Source organism: Cebus imitator, unplaced genomic scaffold, assembly GCF_001604975.1.
Source record: "Cebus imitator isolate Cc_AM_T3 unplaced genomic scaffold, Cebus_imitator-1.0 Scaffold39, whole genome shotgun sequence".
In the NCBI taxonomy this organism is placed as follows: domain Eukaryota; kingdom Metazoa; phylum Chordata; class Mammalia; order Primates; family Cebidae; genus Cebus; species Cebus imitator.
The window spans coordinates 11,648,564-11,664,316 of NW_016107354.1; the positions used below are offsets into that span (position 1 = coordinate 11,648,564).

The 15,753-nt window shown below is 33.5% G+C and overlaps 1 protein-coding gene across 7 annotated transcripts in view; it reads left to right on the plus strand.

The window, feature by feature from the left end:
* ANO5 (anoctamin 5) overlaps positions 1–15,753 on the plus strand; it is a 94,943-nt gene that overhangs the window by 39,568 nt on the left and 39,622 nt on the right. For all 7 annotated transcript variants that reach the window (XM_017525924.2, XM_017525925.2, XM_017525926.2 and 4 more), the window contains 2 exons: positions 7,471–7,584; positions 9,954–10,069. In XM_017525924.2, coding sequence (XP_017381413.1) covers positions 7,471–7,584; positions 9,954–10,069 — 230 coding nt within the window. The remainder of the gene's footprint in view (positions 1–7,470; positions 7,585–9,953; positions 10,070–15,753) is intronic.

Below are 15,753 nucleotides of genomic sequence, written 5' to 3' on the forward strand. Positions count from 1 at the left end.
ATTAATTTAATCACCAGGGTTCTAACAATAAGATCCTTTTCCTTGAGATTACTTACTTTCTTTTCCTGAGGAATTAAAGGTCTGATTTCATTTTTTTCTAGTTCCTAAATAAATATTTTTAAAATTCACTGACAGGAATATTCAACAAAATGTAATTCCTAGAATTTAGCATACACATTCACAAACTAAAAATGTTCTCCACTTTTACAACAACAGGATTAAACAACAACAAAAACCTAAGTCAGGATTTGTGGGAATAAAGAGCAAATGACACAGAATCAGACCTTGTTTCAAGTCGTAACTCTGCTTCTTTCTAAATACGATGATTTCTCTTAAAACAAATAATGATAATACTGACATTATTGTGAAAATCAAATGAAATAATGTATGTAATGCAGTCTGAAAACTGAAAAGTATTTTAGAGATATTTGTTGCCTTGAAAAGTTGTTCATAAAAAGCCAATGAACTCATTGGAACAAATTAGGAACTTGATCGGGAATAGAAATGCCAATATTCATTTACCGCTACTTGTTCTTTGTAAACAGTGTCAATACCTTAGGCTAATTCAACCTTAAAGCACAATTTAACTTCCTTCATAGTGTAGCAACATTGTTCTTGCATTATTGAGGAAGAAATTTGGGAAGTTAATATAGAAAAAGTCCCTTCCTTTTTATCCTTATCCAGAACACTAGATTCCTTGGATATACAAACTGAATAGTATTACAAGAGCATCTTACATTAGTATAGAATTTCATACATTTCAAAGCATTTCACAACCATCATGGCATCTGAGCTTCACAATATATAGTATATTTTTTATAGTCCATATATGTGGTATGTTTGTGTATATACACACCAATATGTAGATTTGTATATGTGTATATGATGAATATATATGATTATGTGTTTATACCTTTTGTTGTGGAAGAAGGCTAGACTTTTTAACAGGAACAAAGCTCTAGATTTATCCATATGTGCTGGTAGACAAGCTTACACTATCAATATGAGATTTAAATTAAACATATGGCCAAGGAATTTCTATGTGTATAGAAAGAGAAACAAATAAGATATATCTAATTTTAATTGCAATGTCTTTCCTTAAAGCTAGAGAACTAGTTTTTATAGGACACCAATGCTAAATTTCAGTCCATTTATAGGGAAAATTTTTCATTTCACTAATAATACGTAATATATGGATTCATGTCAGTATCTTTTTTGTCAAATAATATTTCACAGCTGGATTTTATACGTTCTAAGTGTACTTCTTCCCGACACAGTTGCTTTTTGATAGTTTTTTTTTAAATTATCTTAAATTTAGGTTTGTAAAGTATTTTAAAAAGTTCAGATTCATATATTCAGTCACCTACAAATCATATCTGTGTACCTATCAAAAGCACCCATATTTGACCTGCTTAAAGCCAAACATTTTAGCTATTATTCCCACGTGTCCTCCTGACAATCAGTACCAAAAAGCAAACAGACAAAAATAATCCAAACCAGTTCCTCTTCTAAGTATCCCTCTTCCCATGAACAGCACCTCCATTCAGGCATCAGTAAGAAGCCTAAGATTTATTTATGCTAATGCTCTTTTACCAGCCATGTTCACCAACCACTAGGTTCTATCAGTTTAACTCCTAACTCTCTTTTGAATTTGTACCCTTCTATCCCCACCTCCCCTATTACCAAATGATCCAAAATTTCGTATATTTCAAAGCATTTCACAACCATCATGGCATCTGAGCTTCACAATATATAGTATATTTTTTATAGTCCATATATGTGATATGTTTGTGTATATACACACCAATATATAGATTTGTATATGTGTATATGATGAATATATATGATTATGTGTTTATACCTTTTGTTGTGGAAGAAGGCCAGACTTCGTCATTCATGAGATCTACAAATATGCATTTTCGTTGGTCTTCCTACCCATGCTTTTGCCACTGTCTTACATAGACATCCACAATTATCTTTGTAAATCAACTCTGATGGTGTCAGCCCTTCAGACCTCACTATACCTCTTATGGTACAGATCAGAATTAGTAATGTGGCTCAGAACTACATTATTCACTTCAGAGGAACTAGAATATTAAAAAAATTATTTTTATGCATTTTTTATTAGTATGTATCTTCCCACTAGTTTTACGATCGTATGCTCAATGCCCAGTACATAAACACTCATAAGTGTTTTTTAAGTAATGAATTTATCAGTAAGATGTACATTATTTCATCACATCATTTATATTATAAGCATTTTTCAATATTTTAATAACACTTCCATGGGTCATTTACCTTATTAAATTTTTCAATTGTACAAGTAAAGCACAATTTCATCCTCATTGTGAAAATATGAAACATTAAAGAGGTATGTATCATAAAATGAAAAAATAGGTTATATTAATCCCCATTTTACTTATTTTTCAGTGACAAACACCAATTAACAGTATATTCTTTCACATCTTTTTGTGACAGTACATATTAATGTATTTGTTTCAATGATTGCTCATATTCTATAGTATACATATAATTTTATTAAACGTTTTTGCTTTTGATAGCTATTCAGGTTGCTTCCAACTTTTCTGATATTACAAACAACTCTGCAGTTTGCAGGCTGGTATTTACATATTTCAACATAAATATAAGTGCTCTGCAAAATAGATACCACATGTAAAATTTTGAGATCTAAGGACATGCACATTTTTTTTGGGGGGGTTCCTAATTAGCTTTTATTCAAGCCCTTAAATCTGTGAATATGTGATGTTAATGCCACTTTTCGTTTGTATTAGATTAGCATATGCAGCTGGCTTTCCAAACCGTGGTCCTATTGATAGTACTGTAGTTGTAAAACGTACATAGGATAATTTGCCTCCTTCACGGTGGGAAAATGGCAAAGAACATCTATTTACTTCGATTTTTAAGAATTCTAATAAATTCAATTTATTTTAATAATAACATGCAAACTTCCTTCCTTTGACACAATTCTATTTGTAATTGCACTTTGTAATATGAAACCTTGAAAACATTTGGAGTTAATTATGTTCAATGTTGTATTTCTGTATATGTAGTCATGATTTTTAATTGTAATGGCTTATATTCCACCATATTTAAATTTTTATATATATTACCTGTCACATTTTGCAAAAAGATGTACTAATTTAGACTCCTAGTAACAACATATAAGAGTACTTGGTTTTCCACATACATATCTTTCTGGACACAAGAAATTATCAGCCTTTCATGTTGTCTCTTTATTTAATGCATAAAATAAATAGAGGCCCATAAGTCATAATTACCACAAAATGAACACAGCCATGTGACCACCACCAGCACTTAAAGAGAAAATATTCTTAGCCATCTAGAAGCTCTGGTGCCTCCTCCCATTCACTATTCCCTTTCTGCTCAGCAGAGGTAGACTAACTTCTTACAGCAGAGATTAGTTTGGTTTGTTTAAAAATTCTATAAAAATGCAATCATACAGTATATATTCTTTATAGTCTGGCTTCTTTAACTCAAGCTTTATTTGGTTGATCAATTTAGCTCTTGTATGAACTTTTGTTCATTTTCATTTTTTGGTATAGAAATTATTTGTGTATGTGTCATTAATATTTTAATTTGCACTTCCCTGACTAAATGAGATTGATCTCCTTGTATCTGTTTTTTGACCATTTAGAAATGCAATTTTGTCAAGTATATGGCAAAGTCGCTGGCTGTTTTCAATTAGGTCTTCCTTTTTCTTGTTAATTTGCAGTAGTTATTTGTATATTCTTAATCTGAGTTTTTTTATTCATTATATATTCTACCGATCTTACTTTGTGTTTCCCTTTTGAATATTTTTAGTTAAATAGATGTATTTAATTTTAATATAGCCCACTTTCTCAACTTTTTATGATATTAATAATGCTCTTAATATTCAACTTTCCCCAAGGTAATGAAGTTAATTTTCTATATCATCTCTTGAAAGTTGTATTATTTTACTTTTTACATTGACAACTTCTATCTACCTGTAATTGATTTTTTTGCCTTGTGCTAAATGTAAGTCAAGTGTATAGTCAGTCTGGTTGCACCAATTGTTGAAAACATTCAACTTTTCATACTGTTTTACCATGCCACCTTTTGTTATAACCTAAGTATCTATATATTTGTATCTCTACCTCTGAATTTTATTCCGCTGAACTCTGCCTATATTTGCATCAGTACTTAGAATGTTGAATTTTATCTGAGTTCTGTAGTCCTGGAAGACAGGGATAGTTAAAGGAATCATTTCATATTCTGGAAAACTGCTTACTACACAGAACCACTCTTCCCTGTATGACTTAGTTAATACTCATAGATCTTCCTTCCCAACAGTTTGACTTGACAGCACCGTTTGCCACATAGTTCATCCTAAATTCAGCTGGTAATTGAAATGTTCATCTGTGTTAGTTACTTGCTTTTATTCCAAGAAAAAATAAAACTTCTCATATCTCTATATCAAGAAGTAGTTACAGCATGTAGCCAGGTGCTTAGGCTAAACTCCCATGGAGACTGGGAGACAGGTATTCTGCTTTTCTGGATGCTTACATTTAAAAATGATTAATTGAAGAAAACGTAGGAAAAACATGCCTGGTTTATAAAATTGGCAAGAGCCTTATTTAGCTCTTTAAAAGATTTTACACATATCTTAAAGGGACAAAGAAAGAATTTATAAGTTCTCTAAAGGAAATAGGAGGGGGCTTCAAAATTTTGTGGATAAACAGAATGAAAGAAATAAAATTTAAACTTTATTTCTCAACATAAGCTTTGTCAGGGTCCAGTCATTTTTTGTAAGTGATCATAGCAGCCATTTAATTCATCCCTAAAGAACTGAGGGTCCTGGGAATCTAACCATGTAAATGCAGTCTTATTTACATTATTAATTGAAGAAAAATGGAATGCCCATTCTAGACATTTTAAGATTAGGAAACAAAATAAGTCAGACTGAGCCAACTCAGGACTGAAATGTAGATGCCAAATTATTTCTCACTGAAACTCTTGCAAAAATTGTCCTCGTTTTATAAGAGGAGTGAGCAGGAACATTGTCCCTGTGAGGAAGGGCTCTCTGCTGAAGAATTCCCAGAAGTTTTTCTGCTAAAACTTTGGCTAATTTTCTCAAAACACTCTCATAATAAGCAGAATGCCAACAAGCAAAATTCCTTGAGTATCCCCCAAAAAACTGTTAACATGGTCTTTGCTCGTGATTAGTCTGTTTTTGCTTTCCCTGAACTACTTCCACCTCTTGGTAGCGATTGCTTTTATTATGCTTTATCTTCAGGTTAGTACTGGCAAAGCCGTGTTTCATCTCCTGTCACATTTCTTCAAAGAAGTTCTTTAGGACCACTTATTTAAAATTTCTGTTGAAAGCTGCTTTTGTCTGCAGGTGATCTGAGCGCAACAGTATTGACACCCATTGATTGGAAAGTTTGCTTTACTTAAATTTTTCAGTCAGAGTGGTGAAAGCTGAACCAGTTGATATATATGTGGTGTTGACTATTATTTGTGCTGTTCATCATTAGTACTCTTCAATTAGGGCATGAACACGGTGAATTTTTTCCTTACAAATTGATGTGCATGGTCTGCTGCTGTGGGCTTCATCTTCAACATTATCTCATCCCTTCTTAAAATGACGTATTCATTTGTAAGCTGTTGATCTCTTTGGGGCACTGTCTTCATAAGCTTTTTGTAAAGGATCAGTGAGTTCACCATTCTTCTACCCAAGCTTCACCATAAATTTGATATTTGTTCTTGCTTCAATTTTAGCAGAATTTATGTTGCTCTAACAGTGGCCCTTTTCAAATTGATGGGTCCGTCTCAGTCCCTCAAATTAAATCCTGTTCAGAAACGTTATAATAAGTTAATATGAGTTTATTTTTTTGCAAAAAAATTGAAAACCACACATAGCCATTTTTTATGAGTGTTTTGAAGACCCCCTTATGCTCCAAGGAAAAGGAGGTGGGGGAAGTCACTTTCCCTTTTGGCACCAGGAAAATTTATTTCTTTTACATCTATCCTTATCCCTGTAGTTTCTCCTTTTTGTTGTTATTAACAGTGTATAGTAACAAAGGCCAGACACACTTCCCTTCTTCCAAATTCTCATTCCTCATTTCATAAATGGCTAGCTGAACTGTTTATTCCCATGCATCCATCAGAACAAGCAATTGACCTGATTTGACCAAACTTTAAGCTTCTCTCCTCCTTATAGGAATCTGAACATTGAACTACCCTCAACTTGAACCAGTATTGTCACGTATAGCGGCTCCTCCTTAACACAAAGAAAGATAATCTCTGAAACTTGCTTTCTTCTCCCTATGAATAAAATGACTTTTCTGTCTGACCTTTCAGATGTTTGCACATCTCCTTAAACTTTCTTTCTATTGCAATAATTTTTTCAAATAATATCTTTACATGCCTAAATTCAGGATTTTTAAAAAATTTTACAATACTATGCTTTAGTAGTATAATATTAAATGTATTTAAAATACATTTAGAATTTATAATACATCTTAAAACCTGGTAGAGTAAATGTTTCCACTTTGTTAACATCCCATCTTTTTTGGTAAATCTTTCCTAAGGAAATAATTCAAAACATGTCAAATAAATCACATGTTTTGACATTTATAAAAATTAAAACTTCTTGCATAAATTATTATTTATATATTGAGTTGGAATATTGAGCTGCTCCTAATATGAATGATGAGTTTAGATGATGATGATTCAAGAACTACAACCATTTCAATCAATAATTCCTTGAATTGTGAAATGTAAAGGAAAGGAAAGGTAGGGGACTATTCTCTAAAATCACACTAAAAAAACAATTCAGCAATTAGAAATACAGAAATTTTGAAAAGTTCCTGGAAGATAAAAAGGAGATGAGATTGAATTCACAGAAATACAAGAGCAGAGGACATCAAAGTTCAAATTATTTTCAGGATAAATTGATAGAAATATGCAACCTGTTGCAAAGTGGCTGTAGAGACAGGATCACCTTGGCTAATAAATTCGGATATCAGGTAAAAGGGCTTGTAAAAATAATTAATTGAAAAAATATTCAAGACAGCTTGGATAAATATCAATTGTATTCCACATTCCCCCAACTGAACTGTTAGTAGTGAAATTAATCTCCTACTTGAAGTGCTAATTATAGTAGGAATTCTGGCACAAAGAACTCAAGAGGAGATTGGAACAGGTGAAGCAAAATAAATTATGATCTGTTTACTCCTGCACCCCATCAAAGGAATGGGGAGCTCTCACACTCAGAAGTTAAATTATCTGTAAACTCCTTGTAATCCTACACTCTACATCTTCTTCCAGACAACAAAGGGAAGCTTCCTTCTGTAATTAGAGCCTGTATACACATTCAAAGTAGACATTGTTAAATTGTGATTGAAAGAAATGTAGAAAGCATGAATTTCTGAAATGTGATAGTGTCTCTTTGTACTTACCTTGTAGGTGTACTATATTCTCTCAAGATGTCCTTTCGGCATAGAAGATGGGAAGAAAAGGTTTGGGATTGAAAGACTGCTAACATCTAACACTTATTCATCAGCCTATCCACTCCACGATGTATGTATAGTTTGATTGTGAAATTCTGAGCCTATTTTCCTCCTACTATGTTCATTATTGGGAGAGAGAATCTTCCTTTACTTCAAATTAGTTTTCTCTTATGGTAGGAAAATCCCCAAAGACTTCCTGGTTCCAAGCTGAGAGGTTTACCAGTTATGCTGAGTTATATAGGAAATGTGTCTTTAAAGTTTCAAATGGACATTTATTTTAAAAATTTTACATGTGCACATGACTTTTTATTAGAACCCGTTTTGAAAATAGCAGTAACATTAAAAGAACATTTTAGAACATAATAATTGGAAATTTCTATCTGAGCCCATTAGCTCTTTTCTCATTTATAAAATTTTGAAGCTGTAAAGAGTTTAAATTACGTGCCATATTCATTCATCTAATGCATGATTGGTTTCAATTATATGTAAACATTCTGTTAGGCATTATTGGAACACAACCACGAATCCAAGTTCACAGACTAGGGCTCTCATAGAAATAAAGCATGTGTACAACTGCAATACAAACTAAAGGCTTCGGTGCATAAGAATGTTTTAGATGTTGGACGGGCGCGGTGGCTCATGCCTGTAATCCCAGCACTTTGGGAGGCCGAGGCGGGTGGATCACGAGGTCAAGAGATCGAGACCATCCTGATCAACATGGTGAAACCCCGTCTCTACTAAAAATATAAAAAAATTAGCTGGGCATGGTGGCGTGTGCCTGTAATCCCAGCTACTCAGGAGGCTGAGGCAGGAGAATTGCCTGAACCCAGGAGGCGGAGGTTGCGGTGAGCCGAGACCGTGACATTGCACTCCAGCCTGGGTAACAAGAGCGAAACTCCGACTCAAAAAAAAAAAAAAGAATGTTTCAGATGTTATAACAACTGATATTCAGAAGAATTTGGGGGGGGGGAGGTTGGCAATCACTGTACAAAAACATTGAGTTGTGTAAGTTTAACAGAGAAGTCACATTTTACAAGATGCACCTGTTGAATCAAACCTGAAAACTTGGCCTTAGAACCAAGAGACTCAGCCTAGTTTCTGGGTGTTTTTGAGGGAAACATTCCCATCTGAATAGCCAGTGTTTAAATTGCACCACCTATTGGCAGTGGAAATCCTGCAGCTGAATGTGTATATGTTCTAATGTGAGATTGTCCCTTGGAACTTCTATTTTTATCGTTTCTTCTATTACGGTTTTACTCTTCCATATTTATAAAAGACTTTTTGATGATGTATTCTCTTTGCAAGAAATATAGTTCTCAGGAATACAGAAGAAACAAATATTTCCACTGAAACAAGTGGCAGCTAAGTAATTCCTCATTTTTTTTCAAAACAGTGTTGCTGTAATAGTTTCCAAAAGCCCAAAGCCTGCTCTTCCTTGTAAACTATACATGTAGCCTTTCAGTAGAGTTATATAGACTCATTGGAAATTCAGTTTTACTGACTGAACTATCATTAGAGACAGCTATAACTTACTGTTCATTTTACTTTTTTATCTTTCTTTTCTTCTGAATGCAATATTAGGTACTGGATTTTCCCTTATATGCTTTGCAGGATAATTTTTCAAAATACCCACATAGGCTGCTTTTTTTGTTGCTTAATTTCTTAAGATTCAGTTGGATTAGCTACAGAAGAAGAAGAAGTTCGAATCTGGGTGATATAAAATTTAACACCTTATTATCTAAAGGTTTTCACACGTGCTAAATTTTAAACTGGATATTTATTCAGTGCTTCCTTCAGCAGTTCATTTGTCTACAGTAAAAACAGAATGTCTTAAACAACCACAGTGTCCACAATACTTTGCTAGTCCATGAAAAGATATTAATAATATTAATCAGTATCTAACCATGGAAGAAGAACTTATGTATGAAGCAATACTGAGCCTCTTAAATGCTGAAGTTTGTTGTATTATTTTAAGTTCTTTGGGAAATGGCTATCAGTGTGGACAGAACAGGAGTCTCTTTCTGTATTAGCAATATCACTTTGGATTAGTTATTTAACATTGCTTGAAATTTAATTTTCTCATCTGTAAAAAAGTACTAGCCCATTTCTAAAGTCCTATCCAGTTATATAGTGATATGTCTCTCTGGGCCGTGAATATTATATTAGGGTTTCAGTAGAGACGAAAGGGCATTCCAGGTGAAGGAACAGCTTGAGTAAAGCCAAAGTCCTACACGTGTATTTGGAGATAGCTGTATGTGAGAATTTGATAAACAAATATTATTATAGTTTGTGAAATAATTTTACATCAATTGAATATGAAATGTAAAAGTATAAGAAAAGAGCCTTGTTTACTAACCTTCTTAGGAAAACAGTGTTTATTTACTTTACCTTTGTCTTTTGCTTCATCTTTTATGTACCCCCATCTCTGAATATCTGCAGGGCCAATATTGGAAGCCATCAGAACCTCCCAATCCTGCTAATGAAAGATACATACTTCGCAAGAATTGGGCTCGATTTTCCTATTTCTACAAGGAGCAGCCTTTAGATTTGATTAAGTAAGTTTCATACATAGGATCAAACCAATTAAAACTTGATAACTTGATTTTTATTCACAATGGCATCATATTCTGTTATTTTTTACTACTATTTTCACCCACTGTTTTACTACATTTCACAGCTTCTTGGTTTCATATCTACACTATCAATTAATAATTCATTTAGGAGAATGTTGTTGCCAAATTGATGAAAGATAACAGAGATAGTATGGTTGTTAAGAGGTTAAACCTTAGCGTCTAGCTAGGCTGAATTCCAGTCCAAGTTCTGCCTCTTGAAAGCTATATAAATTTGGTCAAGTTACTTAACCATTATGAAAATGAGAATAACACTATTACTACTTTTTAGCATAGTAGTAGTAATATCTACACTATCTGTAAAAAGGGATTAGGAATATTACTACTTTTTAGCATAGGAACTAGCACTTAGTGTTTAATACATATTAGTTTTCTCCTGGAGTCCAGAAATTTGGAACATAAGATAAAGGTTGTGTATGGATGTTTGTGTGTGTGTGCTCTCAGTGAGCTGTGAAGACATGTGTTCTATGACCTCAATCCTTTGGATAGTTTCATTAGCTAAGCAAGAAGACTATGGTTCCAGGTTATTGCTTTAAATCATAGCAGTACTACAGGCGTACAATATATTAGGAGACTTCTGCTATGATTTTATCGAATGAACTATTAGATTAGATATCTCTTGCCACTATAGGCAGTGTTTTTTACTCGATGATTTATACTTTCATTGCTGTGCTTACATAGCATCACAGCATCTGTTTCATGACATTGGTTTGAATGCGTCCATCCAAATCAATTGAAATGTTGTCTCAAGAGTATGTTTAAGTCAAATTAGAGGGCAAATTTTGAAAAATAAACGTTGCCTAGTCAGTTTACAAACTGGCGCTTTTGGTAAATCATGCAAACTCTTTATTGAATGGCTATTTAAACTGTTTTGAATAATAATTACTTAATACTTTAAGTTATAAAACTAGGATATTTGTCAAAAACTTTTAAAATAATTAAGAGATGTACAAAGTTTTAAATGAAATTCTACTTTCATCAAACTCCACAAAAATAGCTAGGCTTGATTTGGGTAATATTGATTTAGTCCTAATTTTGTGGTCATGCATAAAAAAGCATAGAACAATGGGATCTTAGAGCAATGGGATCTTTATCTTCTCTTTTGTGCTTTTTCTTTTTTTCTTTATTCACTAAATAGTATGTTACTGATACCCTTCTATGAATACCCAAATATCTTTCTGATACTATTTAGTGAAACACAGAATGCCTTATTCTGAATTTTTCATAATTCATTTATTGGTTTTTCTATTGAAAAACATTAGTCTGTCCCAATTTTTAAATATAATTTCAACTTTTTTTTTTTTTTGAGACGGAGTTTCGCTCTTGTTACCCAGGCTGGAGTGCAATGGCGCGATCTCGGCTCACCGCAACCTCCGCCTCCCGGGTTNCGCCTCCCGGGTTCAGGCAATTCTCCTGCCCCAGCCTCCTGAGTCGCTGGGATTACAGGCACGCGCCACCATGCCCAGCTAATTTTTTTTTTTTTTTTTGTATTTTTAGTAAAGACGGGGTTTCACCATGTTGGTCAGAACGGTCTCCATCTCTTGACCTCGTGATCCACCCGCCTCGGCCTCCCACAGTGCTGGGATTACAGGCTTGAGCCACCGCGCCCGGCCAATTTCAACTTTTTATTTTAGATTCAGGGGAGGTGGTATACATGCATATTTTTACATGGGTATATTGCATGATGCTGAGGTTTGGGGTGCAGATCTTGTCACCCAAGTAGTGAGCATAGGTAGTAGTAAAGACAGGTAGTTTTTTAACCCACATCCGTCTCCCACCTTACCTCCTCTAGTAGTCACCAGTGTCTATTGTTGTCATCCTTATGTCTATTTGTACTTAATAGTTAGCTCCCACTTACAAGTGAGAAAATGCAACTTTTGGTTTTCTGCTCTTGTGTTAATTTGCTTAGGATAATCACCTTCAGCTGCGTTCATGTTGTTGCAAAGGACATAATTTTATTCTTTTTTATGGTTGTGTAGTATTCCTTGGTATATATGTACCACATTTTCTTTATCTCCACCATTAATGGGCACCTAGGTTGATACCATGTCTTTGCTAATGTGAATAGTGCTGCAATGGTCCTATGGGTGCATACATCTTTTTGGTAGATCAATTTATATTGTTTTGAGTATATACCCAGTAATTAGATTGTTGGGTCAAATGGTAGCTCTGTTTTAAGTTCTTTGCAGAAGCTCCAAACTGCTTTCCACAGTGGCTGAAAAAATTTTCATTCCCATCAACAATGTACAAATTCTCTCTTTTCTCCAAGATCTCACCAGCATCTGATATTTCTTGACTTCTCTTAGGAACAGCCATTCTGACTGGTATGAGATGGTGTCTAACTGTGGTTTGATTTGCATTTCTCTGGATTAGTGACAATTAGCATTTTTTCATATGTTTGTTGGCTACCTGTATGTCATTTGAGAAGTCTGTTCATGTCCTTTGCCAGATTTTTAATGAGGTTATTTAGATATTGCTTGTTGACTCACTGGAATTCCTCATAGATTCCAGATATTAGACCTTTATTCAATGTGTAGTTTGTGAATATTTTGTCCTTTCTGGAGATTGTCTGTTTATTCTATTGATAGTTTATTTTGTTGTGCAGAAGTTCTTTAGTTTAATTAGGTCCCACTTGTCAATTTTTTTGGTTATTGCAATTACTTTTGGTGACTTAGCCAAAAATTATTTAGAGAAAGGTATTTCTTAGGTTTTCTTCTAAGATTTTTGTAGTTTGAGGTCTTGCATTTAAAACTTTATTTCATCTTGAGTTAATTTTTCTGTATAGTGAAAGGGTCCAAGTTTCACTATTCTGTATATTACTAGTTAGTTATCTCAGCACCATTTATTGAATATGGAATCCGTTCACCATTGCTTGTTTTTGTCAGCTTTGTTGAAGACTAGTTGGTTGGAGGTGGGCAGCTCCATTTCTGGTTTCTTTGTTTAGTTTTGTCAGTCTATGTGTCTGTTTCTGTACCAATACAATGCTGTTTTGCTTGCTGTAGCTGCATAGCATAGTTTGAAGCCAGGTAGCATGATGCTTTCAGTTCTGTTCTTTTTGCTTTGGATTGCTTTGCCTATTTGGGCATTTTTAGGTCCTGTGCAAAAGTTAGAATAGCTTTCTCTAATTCTGTGAAAAAATGTCATTGGTAGTTTGATAGGAATAACATTGTATTTATAAATTACTTTAGGCAGTATGACCATTTTAATGATACTGATTCTTCCAATGCATGAGCATGGAATGTTGTTCCATTTATTTGTGTCATCTCTGATTTCTTTCATCAGTGTTTTGTAGTTTTCCTTGTAGAGACCCTTTGCCTCATGGATTAGCTATATCTCTAGATATTTTATTTTTGTGTGTGGCTATTGTAAATGGGACTGTGTTCTTGATTTGACTCTCAGCTTGAACATTATTGGCATATACTTATTTTTGTTCTTTGATTTTGGGTCCTGAAACTTTACTGAAGTCTCTTATCTGTCATTTCTGAGGTCTAGGAGACTTTTGGTAGAGTCTTTAGGGTTTTCTAGGCATAACATTATTTGTCAGCAAAGAATTATAAAGCTTTTCATCTTCTTTTCCTATTTGGATGCCTTTTATTTCTTTCGCTTGCCTGATTCTTAGTTAGTACTAGGTTAAATAGGAGTGGTAAGAGTGGTCATCTTTATCTTATTTCATTTCTCAACGGGAATGATTACAGCTTTTGCCCATTCAGTATGATGTTGGCTGTGGGTTTATCATAGATGGCTCTTATTATTTTGAGAAATGTTATTTCAATACGAAGACTCTGGAGGATTTTAATCATGAATGGAAAGGGATGCTGAATTTTATCAAAAGCTTTTTCTCCATTTATTGAGATGATCATATATTAATAGTTTTTCCTCTTAATTCTGTTTATGTGGTGAATCATATTTACTTATTTGCACTTGTTGAATCAGCTTTGAATCTCAGGAATAATGCCAGTTTGATCGTGATGTGTTAACTTTTTGATGTGCTCCTGAATTTTGTTTACCAGCATTTTGTTGAGGATTTTTGTGTCTATATTCATCAGGGATATTGACCTGACATTGTCTTTTTTTGTTGTTTTGTCTCTATCAGATTTTGGTATCAGGCTGATGCTGGTTTCATAGAATGAGTTATGAAGAAGACTTTCCTTTTTGAGTTTTTGGAATAGTTTCAGCAGGGTTGTTACCAGTTCCTTGTATGTCTGCTAGTATTTGGCTGTCAATCCATCTGGTCTAGGGATTTTTTGGTTGGTAGATTTTTAAATTGTTGATTCAATTTTAAAACTTATAATGGTCTCTTCAGGTTTTTACTTTCTTCCTGGTTTAATCTTGAGAGCTTTTGTGTTTCCAGGAATTTATTCATTTCCTCAAGATTTTTGAATTTATGTTCATAGAAATTTTCGTAATAGTATTAGAGGATCTTTTGTATTTCTATAGGTTTAGTTATAATATCATTGTTGTCATTTCTCATTGGACTTATTTGGATCTTTTTTTCTTTATTAATCTACCTAGTGGTCTATCAATCTTGTTTATTTTTGTGAAGAACCAATTCTTGGTTTCATTGATCTTGTGTATAGATTTTTACATCTCAACTTAGTTCGGTTCTTTTAAAATTTTAGTTATTTCTTCTGCTAGCTTTGAAGTTAGTTTGTTTTTATTCTCTAGTTCCTATAGGTGCAATTTTAGATTGTTATTTTGAGGTCTTTCTAACTTCTTAATTGAGACATGTTAGAGCTATAAACTTTCCTCTTAGTACTGTTTTAACAGCATCCCAAAATTTTGGCAAGTTTTACCCTATTTTTATTAATTTCAAAGAATTGTTTGATAACAGGAGTTATTCAGGAGCAAGTTGTTTAATTTCCATGTATTCGTATAAATTTGAGACATCTTGATATTTATTTCTGTTTTAAAGCACTGTGGTCTGTCTGAATATGTGCTTGATATTATTTTTTTTTATTTATTGAGACTTTATTTCTAAATATGATTCCTGAAAAGATGAGAATATATATTATATGATTGGTTAGTGCTCTGTAGATGTATATTAGGTACAATTGGTTGAGTGTTAAGTTTAAGTTCAGAATTCTTTTGCTAGTTTTCTGCATCAGTGATCTGTCTAATGCTGTCAGTGGGATGCTGAAGTCTTCTACTATTGTATGGCTATCCAAGTGTTTTTATAGGTCAAGAAGGGGTTGTTTTATAAACATGGGTTCTCCATTGTTGGGTACATAAATATTTAGGATAGTTAAGTTTTCTTGTTGAATTGAGCCCTTTATACTTACGTAATGGCCTTCTTTGCCCTTATTAATTCTTGTTGGTTTAGAGCCTGTTTCATCTGATAGAATAGAGATTCCTATTCATTTTTGTTTTTTATTTGCATGGTAGATCTTTCTCAATCCCTTTACTTTGAACCTGTGAGTGTCATTAGACAAGAGATGGGTCTTTTAAAGACAGCAGACTGTTGGATCTTTTTTTTTTTTTTTTTTTTATCAAACTTGCCACTGTGTGCCTTTTAAGGGGGTGTTTAGACTATTTACACTCAAGGTTAATATTGATATATGAGGTTTTGATATTGTCTTCATGTTGTTAGCTTGTTTTGTAGACTTGATTGT